The following is a 17,905-nucleotide window of genomic DNA, read 5'->3' on the forward strand; positions in this document are numbered from 1 at the left end:
ACAAAATTGATCAAATATGACTACTACAATTTTATAAAAAAACTATTCTAAGAAGGTATCATAATGGACTCTTGAGTGGAATGGCGTGCTCACACAACAATTAGGCATTTCATGATTGCCAAAAAAAAAAAAAAACCAAATTGATGTCACTTTGGTTAAGATATTTGAGGAAGAGGAGAAAAAACCATCAATAAAATGAATCCAATAAATCTTTGAGCAAATCAATATATCATATACCTACAAAACTTTATATTGTTGATTTTTCTTTGGCTTATCGTTTTTGTGAATGTTAGTTTCTTTTTTTCTTTTTGTTGTTTGGGCCATAAAGTATCTGTCATTAACATGAGCTTATCTTCTTTTCAACGTCACCATAAAATTTAACATCATTGAAGCCTAGTGATTTTGGCTTTTGCTTTCCGGCATGCAACATGTTGGCCAGTGTGTTTGAACATACAGAGAGAGAAAATTTAGTTCTCACAGGTTGGCTATTTTTTTCAAACTAAATTGAACTGCTCCTAGCCCACAAGTGTAAAGCCTCCTATATCAAAACCCTTCTTTATCAAAAGATGGGTTCTTGTACATGTGCCAACTTTGTGTGCACTATAGTCTTTATAAGGGGTATGAGCCTCCCGAAAATTACATGACCTCATTTATAGGATCACCTAGTAGCACCAAGGCCATAGAGGCCTCTTCTGGCTCTGTCAAGGTCTCCACTTTTGCATTGGCCTCATAAAGAAGTTCGGACAGTACTTGTAGATATGGCCCAACTTTTGTGTATGCTTGGCACTTGCCCTGAAGGACTACACTATAAATAGCACGCCAGAAGAGCTTAAAACGACACTAAAATTAACTACATGAACATCGATACAATCTGTTAAAACTACAAATTTTCTCCATGGACGCTATGGTCCTGCTCTGATGTACAACTTGGGAACGAAATTTTCGATCCCGACTCTTCCAGACCCCAAGAGTGCAGGTTCAAAATTCATATTACAGAAAAGGGGCTCAATGGCACAATGATGTAGATGACCTGAAGGAACAAATAAACTGTACAGCACTTATGCTGACCAGATAAAAAATTGCATTTGCAGATGAAGTTCTGTATTCGAAAGGGAGGCAAAATGCATTCATATTCCCCATATTATGTCAATGTCCTCAAAATACGCACATAAGAAGCAGACGCATCCCTTGTCGCTGCCAATATCCATTGAAGTCCCTGTATGCTCATGCAGAGATTTTGCCTTAAGATTCAGGTCCTTAAGCTGTCAATAGAGATCAACCCTCCTGAGGCATCACATAGCAGCATTTGTCGACAATTCCTTCTAGTCAGCTACGCTTCAATGCAAAAAGCCTAATCAGTGCTAAGCCTTTTACTCCTCATTGGCTTTTGTCCTTCCTCTTATCATATCACCAAAATTACTCCTCATGAACCTGTTGAACAGGCGACCCTCCTCTTGTGCTGGAGGCTGCTTTGGACTAAGAGGATCAATTATTTCAGGGACAGGGTCCCCCTTCTTCGCCAAGAATCCAGACTCTCCGAAAAGACTGCTCACCCCTGTAAAGCTTAAGTGGTTTCCCATGGCCTTGGTGATCGTTTCTAGTCTTCCACCTGACCTCTCTCTTAATATCAGCTCCAAGGCTTCCTTGTGGGCAGGATCAAGCGCATCAGTATCCTTCAACAAGTTCTGAATTACTGGCAAGAGTAACTCTTTCACATTTGATGGAGATAGATCTGTAGATACAACCATGGCAGTCTCAATGACTAATTTTTTGCTGGATTAAAAACTAAAATACCTGCCATACAGAAAAATGTAATGTAGTACTTACATATGCAAAAATTTACATTAAAAAACTGAAAAAAAATTATTTTCTTTTTTTCCACGATCAGTGCACCCAAAGAGCGTAGCTCAGTTGGTTGAGCCTTTGTGATGTTACCCCGAGGTTGAGAGTTCGAGGCTCACGGACTGAATATTATGGGTGCTACCCACTTTCCCATTTGGGAAGTCGTTCCCACAGTATGGCCCCTTGTGAATGTGATGTGTATAGCAAGTCAGCTTGTAGATACACAGATATGTATAAAGTTCTCCTTCTCCGCACTGACATAATTATTAGTAGAATTACCAAGAAATTGGCATTTATGCTCAGGGTACAAACACATCACCATAATCCAGCATATGAGGAAAACAAAAAAACCGACCAACAAGCAAATCCAAAAGACATTACCAGTCGCATCCAAGGCTCGGGTAGCTTCACAAAATGCATCAATCTTTTCCCGCCTACGCATCAACGTAGATCCCTGTAATGAAACTCCTGTGAGTAGCAAAAGCTTCTGAAGCAGATGTGCCATACGTTAAGGTCATGATTACCAAAACATGATTTGATTCCTTGCAAAAAAGAAAGTAAGACAACTCTTAGAAGGATATAATCCCTTAGGCTAGAAGTGGTTAAAGGAACTGCAACTGCTAAGGTCCGAATCACTGCAACAGTGGCCTCATGGGAACCATCCTCTAAGAAAGCATCCATTTGTACCCTTAATTTATCCATGATCTGATACAACCAGCAGATTAAGAAAGCACAAGTGAATTTGATAGAATTTGATGTTCTGACGAATGCTCACACTCCATACCACTTCATCCTTGAAATGTTGGGCAATAGCACCAAATGCCTCAATGCTCGAATACTTCACTAATAGATTTGGATCAGACGCCAGTGTAACTAGAGCAGGCAATATATCATGGGTTGCAATTTTTGAGTTCACATATGGAACCTGCAATTTTGGTTTGCAAAATTGTGAAGCCTGCTGGAAGAGAAAACTAAAGCACTGACGAAGAAAGTTGGCACTCACAAGCACTTTCATGATACTGGCTACACTGATTTTGACATCTGGATTGGAGTTGACCACTAACTCCCATAAAACGCCCACAATCACCGCATGTTGCTCTTCACAAGTGCTGCAAACAAAAAGAAGTTTAAAAGGACTTTTAAACACTGCAACTGCCAAATTTGACACGGCATGCGATGGAGGAATCATGAGCAGAAATGGTGTGATTCTGTGAATTCCTATAGATGACACCTTTTTGTTAAGTGTGCTTAGGTTATGCTCCCTCCCTGATAGTTGGTAAGTGTACTTCACAATATGCCATCCTTTTTCAAGGAGCACCATCCTTGAATTATGCTCCCTTGCTAATGCTACTCTAGTTATGCTACTCATTTTCAATCTCAACTCTAAATGCCTGGCCCATCTCCGAAGTGCCTTCATCAAGCTATTTATTATACATCTCACAAATTACTTATAATTATTCACAACATGACTTAGGGCTGTCATGACTTTGAAAATATTCCACAGCATTCTTGGTGTTGAAAGAAACACCACATGGACTTCAGGAGTTGCTAAAAGCTAAGGAGCTTCTATGTGTTCCAGAAAATCAAAACATACCAGAGGAATCTTATAGCATCAATCAGCTCTGGAGTATGGGCTGGAGTCAAGGCCCCATGTTTTGCGGACTGTTGCAATACCAGCGATTTTAAATACAGAGGTAGGTGTTCTTGCATGCTTGGAACCCCTAAAACGCCTGCTAAAAGAAGAGGAAGAACACAAAGCGTTGCCAGACGCTCGTCTGTCCCTGTTCGGGGCCTCAGTGCTGAAAAGGTAAGTGAAGCATTACATCTTTAGATGAACCAGTGGAAACAAACGGTATATTGAAGTAACTGAGCTAGCCTTTGCACTCAAACCTTTAACTCGTGAAATGAGGTTAGCTGGAAAGTGAGACAAATTTGCGCTGTCACCAACAGCAGTTAAAAAGATCGGCAGCATGATGTTAGAAAGGTAGTGTTGTCCAAAGTGAGCAATAATCCCTGCAAGAAGCTGCCAAAACCATGTATTAAAATTATCCAGGCTCAAAATGAACAAAACTGGACGAGCACAGTTAAGAGAAGTATTAAATGACATGTAATGTTTTTGGCAACGGGCCGCATTCCTATAAGCCGTTGAAGCCCATTCCTGGCTAAGGTATGGGAAAATATGCACAAAAGTTTGACCTTTCAATGTCAATTAAACTCATCATTTCCTTTCAAAATCTTCCTAACTCCCTATAGAAATTCAAAAAAAATGGCACTATTGTAATAGTCCTCTTCAAGTCTCCCTGATTATGTATGGCAGCCAATGGCCTTCAAGTTTAAAGTTCCTCTTTTCTCTCCAGCAGAAAGAGATTTGTCAAGCTCAACCTTGCTCAAACGGCTTCGCAAAGAATCCTCTCTGGATGAAAGCATGCATGCCACTTGCAACAACAATGGCAAGCAGTCAACATGAAGCCAATCAAAAGCTGACCACTCCTCTTGACCCCTGAAACACATTATGTAGAACCACTTACATAGCTGAATTGATCAAGAAGATACAAACAACAAAAACCGCCTTTTATTAAAATAACATTATCAACCTCAGGTAATCTTTGATCAAACTCTCGGAAAAGAAAAGCTCGTCTTCAACGTCTGAACTTCTATCAGCACTTGCCTTCCTGAAAGGACAAGTGGTCTTTACCAATTTGACCACCTCAATCATCAAATCTGTCAGCATTCTTAACAAGACATCCAGATTCCACCGCTCTCTCTCCCCCAGGACTCGCAGACGAGCCTCCATAGACCCTTCCACTCCAGATACAGGAGGACAACGCTAGACAGGATCAAGCAATTTAAAAAGTGAATCAATAACTCCTAAGATATCAATGAACCTTTTAAGTAGACCCGGACAGCCATTAAAACTTCACAAGCATGCAGAGTGGTTTTTTCATTTTCAATATCATCTAATTGGACACCTGTACACACGCCAGAATATGCGAAAAAAGCAGGCGAAGCATCTGGTGCAGAGGTTGATTTCCGTTATTTGCCCAGGTAACTACCCCTGGCACAAGCTCTTTCAATGTTGTTTCTACAACTACTCCAGATGGGTCCAAGACCAACTGAAACATTAACTCCTCAACCTACAAGCAAATTTACATAAGCTGTGTTAGAGAATGAAGAGTGCTTTTCACCTGGTTTCATCACTTTTTTTCAATACATGCCCTGCTTACTTTGAGATTCACTTGTGTAAATTTCACATAACCAGCTCCAACTTTGCCTCTTCAGCTTATAGCAGTGCTGACCTTGAAATATTTGTCCGTGCTTGGAAAACACGGGAGCAGAATCGCAAGGTTGTGACTAGCTGCCTCCCGAACAATAGCATCAGGATCCTCGATTAATTGCTGGATGATGGATAATATTAGCGATGTCCGAATCTCAGCTTTGACAAACTGTGCAAGCTCACCACAGGACTGTGCCACCAGTAATCTTCGCTCCTCGTACTTGTGATTTATCTGCAAAGCCACTAAAATAAGAGGTAGTCCAAAACAGGAGGACACCCAAAATCACATGACTAGCAAACCAAGTACTAATGCAGACTAGTCTTGTGGAGTAATGTACATAACAGTTTCAAGTGCTCACATGTGCAGAAATGTACATGTACAATTCTTTCAAACTTATCTAAGACAACAGCATTGAAGAGCAAAAAGAACATACATGCAAAGCTGTACATGTGCATTCTTTCACACTTCAACTTTTGGTAAAAAGAATAAAGACGTAAATCTCTAAATGGTACGATCCACCTTAGAGTCGAGTCATACCTGCTCCCAACACTGCGGTAAAAGCTCAAGTTCAGTCCTCTCTTTGCCTATGTTTCTGGACAATGTGACACAAGCCTAAACCATAACACAGGAAGGACAGTGAGTATAAAGTATGAATGTGCAGAGACACATCTCCTCCCTGAATTTCCTAAGCACTCTTTTTCTCCACTTACATCCATAATTATCCTTCTCTGACTCTCATCTGGTCTTTTGATGAGATTGAATAGAGTATGGGTTAGCAAGTCTCGGACATTGCTGTCAGGATGGCGTTCAATCGCACACATTATAAGCGGTAAAAGCTCCTGTGTGTACAAAAACACAAAAGAATCTCAGCAGCTGTTAACTCCCTGTCACTGCTTTGAGCAGTATCCACCATTACTTTACTGACCTCTCTGTGGTTAATAAGAACATAGGGCACTATCTTTGGCAGAGCATCTGCAAGAACTTCGACAGTTCCTACCTCTTGCCTCTGACACATTAAAGCAGAGGTGAGATAAAGATAGTATGCATCATGAAAGCTAAGTATTGGAAGAACCTCAACACTATTGATTTACAATATAAAATAATAACAATAACACACCGAACTTTTGGGCGTGACTGTTTGATAGTCATCTTTCACAATGCCGTCCAGAATAGGTGTCTGTACTTCCTTGTGCCCCAAACCAGCTTTCGCAGTCACAGGGTTTGTAATCTTAGAAACATCATCACTACCCATTCCATTTTCATACCCAACCAACGGTTCTGGGACTATAGCATTAGATTGTTGTTTAACCTCTGAATTACTCACTGCTGGAAGGTCTGTCTCAATATCCTTTGATACTGGCTCCTCTGTACCTTCATTTTCTTCAGATTGCCCATTATTCCTAACCATTCTGGCTGATTGAAGTTGAGACCTTAGAGATTCTACCTCTGCTTTGTAAAATTCTATGCTTTCTTGCTTTGAAGGTGGTGTGTCCTCTTTCTGGATACTGTCATGTCCTTTACTGGTTCTTAAGCTCTCCAGCTCAAGCTTAAGTGCTGTTATCTCCATCCTACATCCATTCATGTCTTTTGAAGCTAGCTCAAGGGACTCCTTCAATTCACTTATCTGGATTCAAAATTCCTCCTTTACCAACAGAAAACAAGATGAAACTTTCGAGCTCAATTTGGAAAGCAATACCTTTCTATCTCTGTCCTTCAAGTCCTTTGAACTTGCCTCTAGCCCTTTTTTCAAACTCAAAATCTCCTGAGTAAGACTTTCTTTACTCTTCACAAGGAATTCTTTCTCATGCACAAGTTCTTCCTTGTCCTTTACCAAAAGCTCGTTGTCCTCTTGCAAAATCATCTTTTCCTGCAGCAAGTAGATTCTATATTTAGTTCATGGAGGGAACACAATTTGAGCTCTTTGAGAAACTACATGCAAGTCTTTATAAAAAAGTAGGACTTTTGAAGGGCTTTAGCACGTTGCTGCAGGTTTATTTCAAAACCTTAGCACCATCTTCTTTGCTCATCTTCAAGGTTTTGCTTTAACTTGTTCATCTCATTGCAAAATTTCAATCATAGAAGACACCGTAGAGATTGATACTCCCATCTAGGCAGACCATCCTTATCACTTCAATGGGATCCATCTTTCCAGCCTTTTACAAAATGATTCATATATCCTAGAACTGTTAGTACATAGAAGAGACCTTGGCCATTGCTACTCCCATCTAGGCAGACCAATCCTTGTCACACAAAAAATGATGTATACAAAATGGCCTTATATCTGCTGCTCTCCAGAAAAGCACCACCTAGTAATTCCACTCTCCTTTCAGAGCAAATATTATAAAAGTACACATCTTATATTGTTATACTGGATAGAAGTTCCCTCATTCCTTCGAGGAAAAAATGGATCATAGAAAATACTAAAACTGGTCCTCAAAAGCCCGTGAACTATTTGAATATGGATCTTGTAGGGCTTTGCTAAATCTCAAGGCTCCAATAGACTTTCCTTACCAAGTATTAGTATAGCTTTTATAAACCCATATATAAGAAACCTGGAAATGCCACGTCTATCAGAAAGTTTTTCACATAAATTTTTGCAATAATCGCAGTGTTCCAAGAAACAACATTTTTTAATCCAAGAATAGAATTAATAACAAAGTCAAAAAGGAAAATCTATAAAGCATTCACCACTAGTATCATAGAGTTCACCCTGGAAACTATAAAGCCTAATTGTTGAGAACTCTCTTGACGTTTTAGTCCTTAGCAAGAGGGCTTAATGCCCTAGGAGTTTAGTGTGTAATACAACGGATGTACCTGAATTGCTTCAGGGGAAGCCGCTAGAAGTAAATGGTAACAGTGCCGTAATGCATCAGGGATATACATGGGTCCAGTTTGTGGTGCATCAAGGTCTTGATCAACCTGTACAAGCAACACATAAGCAATAAAAGCATTATATTCATGATTTCCCACCATCAAAAAGCATCTTAAGACAATGAAAAAAAGAATCATCTCTTGTGACTGCCAGCGTTTGTTGTTGTGTGGGTGTGTGCGTGTGCGCGCTCATGCGCGTACATACGCGCTTGCAACCATACAATGTCTGACCATTTGCAACTTCAAAAAAGAGGGCCTCAAAAATTAAACAAAAATCATTGGAAAGAAACCAACAACTAAGGTTAGCAGTTGCCACGTCCTCTTGACATAGTTAACGATCGCCACGTCCTCGTGACACACACTGATCGACCGAGTGACTGAGCTGGGGAGATCCAGACGCCCACGACTGCGGAGGACTACACAGCATCGACGGAGGCTACATCAAAGGATTCGGAGCACTTTGGCCCGACATGCACGACGCTCGGTCAGACTGCTGACCATGAAGGTAATTGTCACAAACGGGAGCGCATAGCAATATAAAATATACTCGGATAAATAAAATTTATCACTTAATATTGAAGCCAGAGGATATAAAGAGAAATAGAGAGAGAGAGAGAGAGAGAGAGAGAGATAAAGTGAGAAGATCGACACACTACTGGGGACCAAAAGATGGGCTGGTCCCCCCCCCCCCCCCCCCGTAATAGTATCTTTATTATTGAGGAGAAGTTTATACAAGCACTTGAACCGAACGTATTACTACGTTCGTTCTAGAATAAGACTTGATGATTCCCGGAAGCCTCAGCTTCCGATTCCTAGGGCAAAACCCTATTCCAAGGAACTTCCGTTCCTTATTCCAATTCCTCGAGAATCAAGGTTCTCGCCTCTGGATCTCACCTTCCAGACTCAAGGCATGACATCCCTACAACTCTCTTTTAGAACTCTATTTCCAGAGTCCTCTTCCCGCAGAACAACTCTGCTTTCCCGGACACGAAGTCCTTACTTGGGAATCCCAACTTCCAGATTGCAACTTGAGAGACCAAACTCGGGTACGAAACCCCTGGGCTGATCTCGCTCTAGTTCCTCAGAGCGCTTTTCTCCTGCAGAGGTTCATACCTTCCTCTGCTCCTACTCCCTCACTAAGAGGAAGTACACCTGCAAACAAATACTCAGAGTTCATAACATGAAAATCGTTACCTTCAAAGTCTAGACGCTCGAAACGCAACTCCGTTCTCGAAAAGCAATTCCCCGGAAGAGATCTCTCCATAGAAAATCCTCTCTTCCAATCCTACACAATAAAGAGGTGTGTTCTGCGGTTCCTTCTCATAAATCAGCCCCGTCTACGACGTTTAGGGGCTGAAATCAGAGAAAAACAGCAGCTTGTCACGATGGAAACACGCTCCGTAGGCACTTCTTCGCGAGGGAACTCGCGCACTGGGTCTTGGCGACATCTGGTACACTTGGGGCAGCCATGGGCATCACCTGCAACGTCTTCTTTACGGCTGAAATTTGCAGCAGCATCTCCTCCTTGCAAAGATTGGTCCTCCTCTCTGAGTAAGGGCATGTGATGCTTTTATAGCTCCTAGCCACCGGCACGAATAGCTGCTCGCGTAGAGATCGCGGCCTTTTTTTTTTTTCAGAAAAAAAAAAATCGTTTTTTTTTCCGCTGCTCTGCCAGAAAAAGAAAGAGAAAACGCTGGCTGATCTGTTGCCTTATTTATCAGATGGATGCCCACTTATTAAGTGGGCGATCGGTCACCTTTAAAAATGGTCTGAATCTGTCCAAAAACTCAATAAAACCTTATAAGTTAAAAACAATGCTTTCACAGCACTTCTCAGGCGTCCCTAGATGCAATCACATGCACAGTTGCAATGCAGACATAGACTTCCTCACGAGAAAGCATCTGCTTTCCCGAAAGGCAATCCCGCTTTCTCAAAAAGCATCTGTTTTTCCTCAAAGTTTCCTCTGAACCCATCTTCATTCAAGTGCTTGTTTTTCCTTGTGCACAATTCTAACACAGTTCGGAATTTCCTCCCGACTATAGATATTCCCTTTCCGATGCACCTGTCACCCACCTTGTGACGCATCAGGAATACCCATCACCTAGTCCTTTCCTACCGAACTTACGGTACAATCTCCTTCATGATGCTCTATGTCACCCATCCTATGACGCATCACAGATGTCCGTTCCCGGATGGTCGGATACTTCTTTCCGATGCTCCCTGTCACCCATCCGATGTGACGCATCAGAAATACCCGTTCCTAGTGGCCTTACAGATATTCCCGTTCTCAGTGTTCCCGTCATTACTTTAAATGACGCACTAGGAATACTCTATACTCGGATGTCTCCAGTGAGAAAAGCCCTCTCACTTAAAATTCCAATAGTTCATTTAGAATTATTTTTCCTTGGTGTTCCAAGCGAGAAAACCCTCTCACTTATAAAACCAATAATTCATTTAGAATTATTTTTCTGTAAGATAAAGCCAATTTAGCAACATCCCTCTCACTTATAAACAGTTGTCCTCAACTGTAGAGGTCCAACTGAACTGCCGGGGAGAAACCGGAAAGATTCCAAATCTTGCTCAATGGTGAGTTGAGCTAGTCCTTTCTCAAAAGAGAACTTAAAAATTTAATTAAACAAAAATTCAATAATTCAATACTTACCTTACCGGTTCATGTCTTTCCTCTAGGACCTCGAGGATATCCTTCACCTTTCATTAAAGTTACGAGCCATGTAAAAACTCGTCATTCGCATCTTTCCAACAGATTGGAAGTTTCCTCATCCGAGAATCTATTAACTCAATTCCACCTTCTCAATTCCAAGAAGAATAAACCTCCTAGAAATCAATCTAGGTCTATGTCCTTGCGCATAACCTTGCACTATTAGTCCTAAGGATATTAAACCTCTTGCATCCTCCCGCATAGGGCATGTCAAGAGCATTAAAGCTCATGTGAATCTTCCTATGGCAGAACAAGTGTGTCATCTTACCAAAGTAATTTCTTATTCCGGGCCTTTGCTTTGGGTAGGCCAATTGTTCTGATCCAAAGTTTCCTTATCTAAGACTCTGTTAACTTGATTCTGTCTCCTCAAATTCAAGAAGAATAATCTTCCTAGAAATCAATCTAGGTATTTGTCCTTGCGCATAATCCTACGTTGTTAGTCCAGAGGGTATTAAACCTCTTGTGTCCTCCCACATAGGGAATGCCCAAGTCATAGAGCATTAAGTTCGATGTCTTTCTTCCACAATTTGCGATCACCTTAAAGAAGGTTCTTGTTCCAAGCCGTCGCTCAACGTAGGCGGACGGTTCCAGTCCGAAGATTCCTTGTGCACGACAGCTCCAATCGTTTCCTCCTGCGAGTTATTACCACCAGCAGTGATTTCCCCACACCCATTAGCGTCTCTTCCTTACAAAATCAAAAAAAATGATTAAACTTGCGAGCATCAATGACGATTTGCAAAACCTCAGGCAGATAGGATTCTAGCCATAGCATTTTCTGAACGTACGTTCAAAGCCAGTTCACAATAGAGCGAACCCTCTTTGATTCTCAAGGATATTCTCCCATTTGTAATTCTTACCATTTTGAAACGGTTGGCGAATTATATTCTTACGAACAAAATAGTTCAAATTTATTCCAGCAACGTGTAAATGCTACTTGACCTGCTCATGGAGAAACATATACCGCAACCAAAAGTTGCTACTGTAATGGTAAAAGCACATAGCGTACTCAATGATCAACGACCATCGGAAAACCTCTTCTCCGTAGAGAAACTCAAATTCTTTCTACCGAACACATCTCAAATAGAGATTCTCATGTCGGAATATTCTTACGCGCAAAAAGGCGCTCAAGAGAGTATAACAAACTCTCGTCCAGTTCCTTGGCATAGGTCTACATCTTCGTGTGTTATCCATGTACTCAAAAGTGTACATAATTCTTAAGCTGTGTTAAAGTTTCGGTGACCCTGGGAAATTTCCTTCCCTTCGTAAGATCCTTAGAGCGAAGACGCTCAACTTGACGATCCCTTGGCTCGATCTTAGAGCAAAACCCGCTCATCAAATAATTCTTGGATTCCTCGAGCACGGGCCGTAGTCGTCGTTGGTTCCTTCCCTCGTAAAGAGAGTGTTCATTCACTTGTGCGAAAAGCACTACCATATCTTCCCTTACCGGGTAGGGGGTGTTGGTTCATAAGGTCCTCAAGCTTAGTGAAAGCTTTTCTTTGGTTGAAATCTCGGAATGGTTCCTTCCTTTCTGCCGTCCTACCCGCAATAGCACGTAATTTGTTGGTGAACTACCGGATACGAGATCAATAGTTGACCTTCTGGATGGTTGAGCAAACCAATTCATCGCATAAAGCAATGTTTCAACTCAATTCTACTCTCATAAACACTTGAGAATGATTGTCCTGGTTAGACACATGCATATCTTGTGCATAAAAGCAATACGCAGTTTATGAGTTTGACAGACTTGGACACTCCAAATCAAGAATCAACCGTGACAGCACCAAATAACCACTTCAAAACAATTCATAGATCACAATAGATTTGCACTAGCCCGGCGGAGTTCCGTGCCTAGAGATATTGGCCCCAAAGACTGGCGCCCCTTTCGGTATTTCTTTTTATATTAATCAGATCAAAGTACAAGAGTGTGGCTAGGGTTTCACTCTCAGACTCTGCGTCCAGATGCTCTGAGAAGTGAAGCCCTCTCCACATATTTAAAGGTACAAGGGATGCCCAAAAGCAGAGCCCCAAAAGCTTTTAAAATCAAAAGCAGTAGTCCTCTCTCTCTTTTTAGAGAGTCTTTTCTTTTTTTTCTTTTTTTTAAGCAAGCTCTCTCTCTCTTTCATGGCGTGTGGACCAAAAAGCAACAGACTTGGACACTCCAAGTCAAGAATCAATCGTGACAACACCAAATAACCACTTCAAAACAATTCCTGATAATGATACTGATTTGTTCTTGACTTCTTGTGAGTGCAGGAACTGATAGCCGAAATGACTGCAGCATTTTGGTCTGATTGATCTCGAATAGACCTGGTTGCAATAGGGGTTAGTCAATCGGACATCGATGAGGTCCCGATTGGACCTGGATGTGATTGCTAGCTACATTGCCGATAAATCATGGTCTAAGATCCGAGTGAATGTTGAATGTCATGTGATGTCCTGTGATGTCTGGTGATGTCCTGTGATGTCGTGTGATGTGACTGTCGATTTTGTACATGTGCTAGATGTGTGTTCCTAGTACGTAGGTACTAACAGTCAGTGTCTGCTAAGACGGTTTATGGCCTTTGTCGGTTTTGCAGGCGTAATCGCGGTCGATTACAATGCTTTCAAGAGGGGGGTATGTCACAAAGTGATGACGTGGCTACGGGTAGCTGAAACCCTAATTTGAGGCTGAAACCCTAAAATCCCTGCAAACCCTAAAAACTGCCAAAAACCCTAATTTCTGTGAAACCCTAATTTCTGACAGCAAACCCTAATTTCTGCCGGGGTGCCACGTGGCAACATGAGCTTTCCGGAAATTGCGCCGCAAAACGCGCTGACAGCTTTTGGGCGTTGCTTTTTGGTCCACACGCCATGAAAGAGAGAGAGCTTGCTTTTTTTATTAAAAAAAAAAAGAAAAGACTCTCTAAAGAGAGAGAGAGAGAGGACTACTGCTTTTGATTTTAAAAGCTTTTGGGGCTCTGCTTTTGGGCATCCCTGGTACCTTTAAATATGTGGAGAGGGCTTCACTTCTCAGAGCATCTGGATGCAGAGTCTGAGAGTGAAACCCTAGCCCCACTCTTGTACTTTGATCTGATTAATATAAAAAGAAATACCGAAAGGGGCGCCAGTCTTTGGGGCCAATATCTCTAGGCACGAAACTCCGCCGGGCCAGTGCAAATCTATTGTGATCTGTGAATTGTTTTGAAGTGGTTATTTGGTGTTGTCACGGTTGATTCTTGACTTGGAGTGTCCAAGTTTGTTACAGAGTTCCTCAAAGATTTAACTTTGATCAAAGACCTGCCCTCTCACTTAAAGTTCGAGGGTCTTTTGTTCAAAATCTCACGAGTTAGATTGAATTCCCTTACTCCAAACTTTCTCCGGATAGCAATGTATCCTTCGAGGAGAAGTAACAAAAATTCATTGTTTCTGTGTTCAATGGTTCCCGTCCCACTGTGGGGATTAGATTCTATGTACATTGAGGTGTACACTTTCAGCTTGTATTGCTGACTCCACCATCTGCTACAAAGTATCTTGCAGATGCGTTTACAAAATTCGGCCAAAAGTCCTTCGTTAAATTTGTTCATCTTTCCTTCCTCAAAGAGGATCAAGAATGGAGCTACCTTGGCAAGAGTGAACCACTACTTGCTTTGACTCGCTCGTGTTCCTATTAGGCAAACCGATCCCAATCTTCTTGAATGCCTACCTCAAAGCGTAGAGGAAAAATATTTGTCGGAGAATTCAACCTTGAATTGTTGTTGTAAGTTCCTTGCAGAGCTTTGGTATACCACCAAGTACTTGCAATCCCCTTAAGATGTTTGATCACATGCCTCATCTTCGACGCTTTTTCAGAAATTGCCGTTTGCAAAGGCAACTTCAAACTTGTCGAATCAAAGCGGTAGCTTTCGGGGCATCTTACCTTCCGTCAAAAGTATCAAACTTGACTGGAAGTGTTCCTAGGTCTAGAGACCTTCTTCATATCCTTCCCGGAATGACGGGATTTCATGGCTATAGTTCTTGATTGACATTCATGGATATTTTCTGGATTCTGAAGAATCTCGAGCATTCCGCTCCTTGGATTCTCTAGGTTCTTGAGCATCATGCTCTTGTCGCCTTCTCAGAGAATCCCAAGTCTTGTGTCGACTTCTTGCAGAGAGAAAAAAAAAATTCCAACTCTGCGAGCTTTTCCTTGCAGGACTTAGGGTTCCGCCTGCTTACTTCTCTCTTGGCTTGTCATGGCTTCTTCCCGTATCTTCCCAGAGTCGTCCTCCTTTACAGAGAAAGAGAGGAGATGTCACCAGGAGGTGTATTTTTCCTATTGCCTTTCGTAAATAAGTACTAGATATTTTTATTTATTTTATTTTTACTTGTTTTCCCTGGAACCCTTGAAAAAGTGCAAGTGGACATTGCATGGCCAGTGTGAAACGGTTGCGGCCGAATAGGTTTCTCACAGCGGGAGTCTGGGTTGGTCAGTCTGGGACTGGTCGGGCCAGTTAGCACTGAATTCTGATGAGTATGGAAGCCTGTGTGCGCCAAATGAAGTCTGGGCCACTCGGAAAGTCACTTATAACTTTATAAGTCAGTGGGAACTAGAGAATTAACTCAAAAGGGGCAAACTGGACACATCGCGGCTCCAAGCAGTTTTGCCACTTCCAGCATGAAGAGGGGACGCCCAATTTGAGAGAGGAGGCTGATTTGACTGATAAGTGACCTACAGTGTGTGTTGAGTAGTAGGTGCAGGTCTACAGCTTTAATGGAAAGCTTGCCTTCTCCTCTGTCTCATGTAGCGCGATGATTTGCTCTCGTGCATCTCTCTCTCCCCTTTGGCACATATGGTAATGCCCCACTAGTTGGGCTACTCAGTTGAACATGTACAGTTCTGGGGTTTTATGCGCGTTTGCCAAGGCAAGAGCCTTCTGAACAGGAACCGGATTAGCTAATTGCTAATCCCCCACAGGTACGCACAGTTCCATCGCGAAAGATTGCGAGTTCGGAGAGTTTTCTCGCATGAAAACTCGTCCAATTCACAGGGGAACTGTCCCATTGCGTGCGGGAGCCCTTGGGACACGCGTAGGCGTGTTCGCTCCGCTAAAAACGATCCGAAACAGCGAATTACAGCCTGCTGCGTTTTTCTGCAGGTTTAGGGTTTCGCACCTAAACTGCAACAAAACACCGGGGGAGCCTCGTGAGAGCCTTGGGATGCGTGTACAGGGTTTTGGGCACCTGGCAGTGAAAAACAGGGAATTACAGCCCGCTGAAATTCTGTGACAGCTCACCAGAAAGCTTCCGGATAGCGAGGGAATCCGTCCTAGACAGGTGCTTTTGACCTACAGGGGTTTTTGCACCGTTATGCTGCCAAAATCAGGTCGAAAACCTGCGTTTTCAGCCCTCGCCAGGTTTGGACAGGTTTGTGAAAGCTTGTGCGAAGTGGTCGGATCGTCTACCTTAATTTGAATAAAGAAATACTGAAAGGGGCGCCAGTCTTTGGGGCCTATAGGGTGTCGGTCTCGTGTGCGCAATGACATTCTAGTCGATGGACGCAACTATGTTCTCTTCCCTTCTCAGTGCTCTGTGTAAAGTTAACAGGCACTTCTTCGCAAGTGAACTCGCGCACTGGGTCTTGGCGACATCTGGTACACTTGGGACAGCCATGGGCATCACCTGCAACGTCTTCTTTACGGCTGAAATTTGTAGCAGCATCTCCTCCTTGCAAAGATTGGTCCTCCTCTCTGAGTAAGGGCATGTGATGCTTTTATAGCTCCTAGCCACGGGCACGAATAGCTGCTCACGTAGAGATCGCGGCCTTTTTTTTTTTTTCAAAAAAAAAAGAACTATTTTTTTTTTCGCTGCTCTGCCAGAAAAAGAGAGAGAGAAAACGCTGGCTAATCTGTTGCCTTATTTATCAGATGGCTGCCCACTTATTAAGTGGGCGATCGGTCACCTTTAAAAATGGTCTGAATCTGTCCAAAAACTCAATAAAACCTTATAAGTTAAAAACAATGCTTTCACAGCACTTCTCAGGCGTTTCGGATCGTTTTTAGGGAGAATATCCTTGAGAAACGCTCTCTCTCTCTCTCTCTCTCTCTCTCTCTCTCTCTCTCTCTCTCTCTCTCTCTCTCTCTCTCTCTTCCGCACACACGCACTGACATATATATATACAAATATATATACATATACACATACACACACATACATATAGATATATACGTATATACATACATACACATATACAAATAGATATATATATATATATATATACATATAGATATATACGTATATACATATATATATATATATATATATATATATATTAATAGATATTTTCTCTCCACTATCTCCCAATGACACAAGCACTGATGTCATCCACGATGCTACGGCTGTGCCAGCACATAGTGACTGGAAAAAAGCGTAAACATAATGGAACACACAAGAAGATTCTACTTTAGTGAAATACACATAATCACCTTAGTGGAAGACACATGTCCACTTTTTCTTTAGTGGAAGACCACATGTCCACTTTGTAGAATGCGCATTACATGAAGCTTGTAAAGGAAGCCACCCAATCTCCTATAAAAGGGAGACTCCCCTTCGTTGTAAATTATCTTGAGTGAAGCTTAGCATATCTCATAGTAAGTCTTAGACTATCGCGGAGTGAGCCTTGTATAGCTTTCCTTCATTGTGAATATATGATATCTCAAGAAAGGCATAGCCTTATGTTGTAATTCCTTACTTTGCAACTTCTATAGCGATCCCATGCACACCGTGTCCATACTTTGTATGACCAATTCCACTTAATATACTCCTTCCGCTTGCAATCTTTATAGTGTGCGTATTTTGGTATCAGAGCCATTTTCAAAGTCATTAATCAGTCATTAATTCGCGTCTAATTAATCTCTTGCCATCATTAAGCTAAGATTATCTTTCATACTACCAAGAAGGCTAGCGAAGTGTTTCTTCTCTTTCAACAACGACTGCCAAAGAATCAATTGGTGTTTTCCGAAATCGTGTTGTGAGGCAAGGTCGCGTGGTCACAGGTCCGACGGTCGCCGCAGGCATCTAAGAGTAAAGCCACAGGCATCAATTCCTCAACTAAATTCCAGCAGTAAATTCCCCAAACTCCTACCACACGACTCAATTTCAGGTAAACATTCAATGGCATTCTTGAACAGATTTTGCCCTATTGCAATGAATGTCATGAGCCTAGAAGACTTCATGCCTATTC

General features: G+C 42.0%; 1 protein-coding gene across 1 annotated transcript in view; it reads right to left on the reverse strand.

The window, feature by feature from the left end:
* Positions 1-826: 826 nt before the first annotated feature.
* The window catches only part of LOC147447773 (HEAT repeat-containing protein), a 73,629-nt gene continuing 56,550 nt past the window's right edge, over positions 827-17,905 (reverse strand). The window contains exons 4-20 of the mRNA XM_086523488.1: positions 7,932-8,036; positions 6,814-6,984; positions 6,235-6,741; positions 6,043-6,123; positions 5,828-5,956; positions 5,655-5,729; positions 5,139-5,348; positions 4,812-4,976; positions 4,437-4,669; positions 4,225-4,342; positions 3,733-3,865; positions 3,437-3,641; positions 2,846-2,951; positions 2,627-2,767; positions 2,422-2,547; positions 2,224-2,338; positions 827-1,732 (exon numbers count right to left, since the gene is read on the reverse strand). Coding sequence (XP_086379614.1) covers positions 1,371-1,732; positions 2,224-2,338; positions 2,422-2,547; positions 2,627-2,767; positions 2,846-2,951; positions 3,437-3,641; positions 3,733-3,865; positions 4,225-4,342; positions 4,437-4,669; positions 4,812-4,976; positions 5,139-5,348; positions 5,655-5,729; positions 5,828-5,956; positions 6,043-6,123; positions 6,235-6,741; positions 6,814-6,984; positions 7,932-8,036 — 2,982 coding nt within the window. The 3' untranslated portion in view covers positions 827-1,370. The remainder of the gene's footprint in view (positions 1,733-2,223; positions 2,339-2,421; positions 2,548-2,626; positions 2,768-2,845; positions 2,952-3,436; positions 3,642-3,732; positions 3,866-4,224; positions 4,343-4,436; positions 4,670-4,811; positions 4,977-5,138; positions 5,349-5,654; positions 5,730-5,827; positions 5,957-6,042; positions 6,124-6,234; positions 6,742-6,813; positions 6,985-7,931; positions 8,037-17,905) is intronic.

The sequence above is a fragment of the Adiantum capillus-veneris genome, chromosome 11 (assembly GCF_014529385.1).
Source record: "Adiantum capillus-veneris isolate H3 chromosome 11, ASM1452938v2, whole genome shotgun sequence".
In the NCBI taxonomy this organism is placed as follows: domain Eukaryota; kingdom Viridiplantae; phylum Streptophyta; class Polypodiopsida; order Polypodiales; family Pteridaceae; genus Adiantum; species Adiantum capillus-veneris.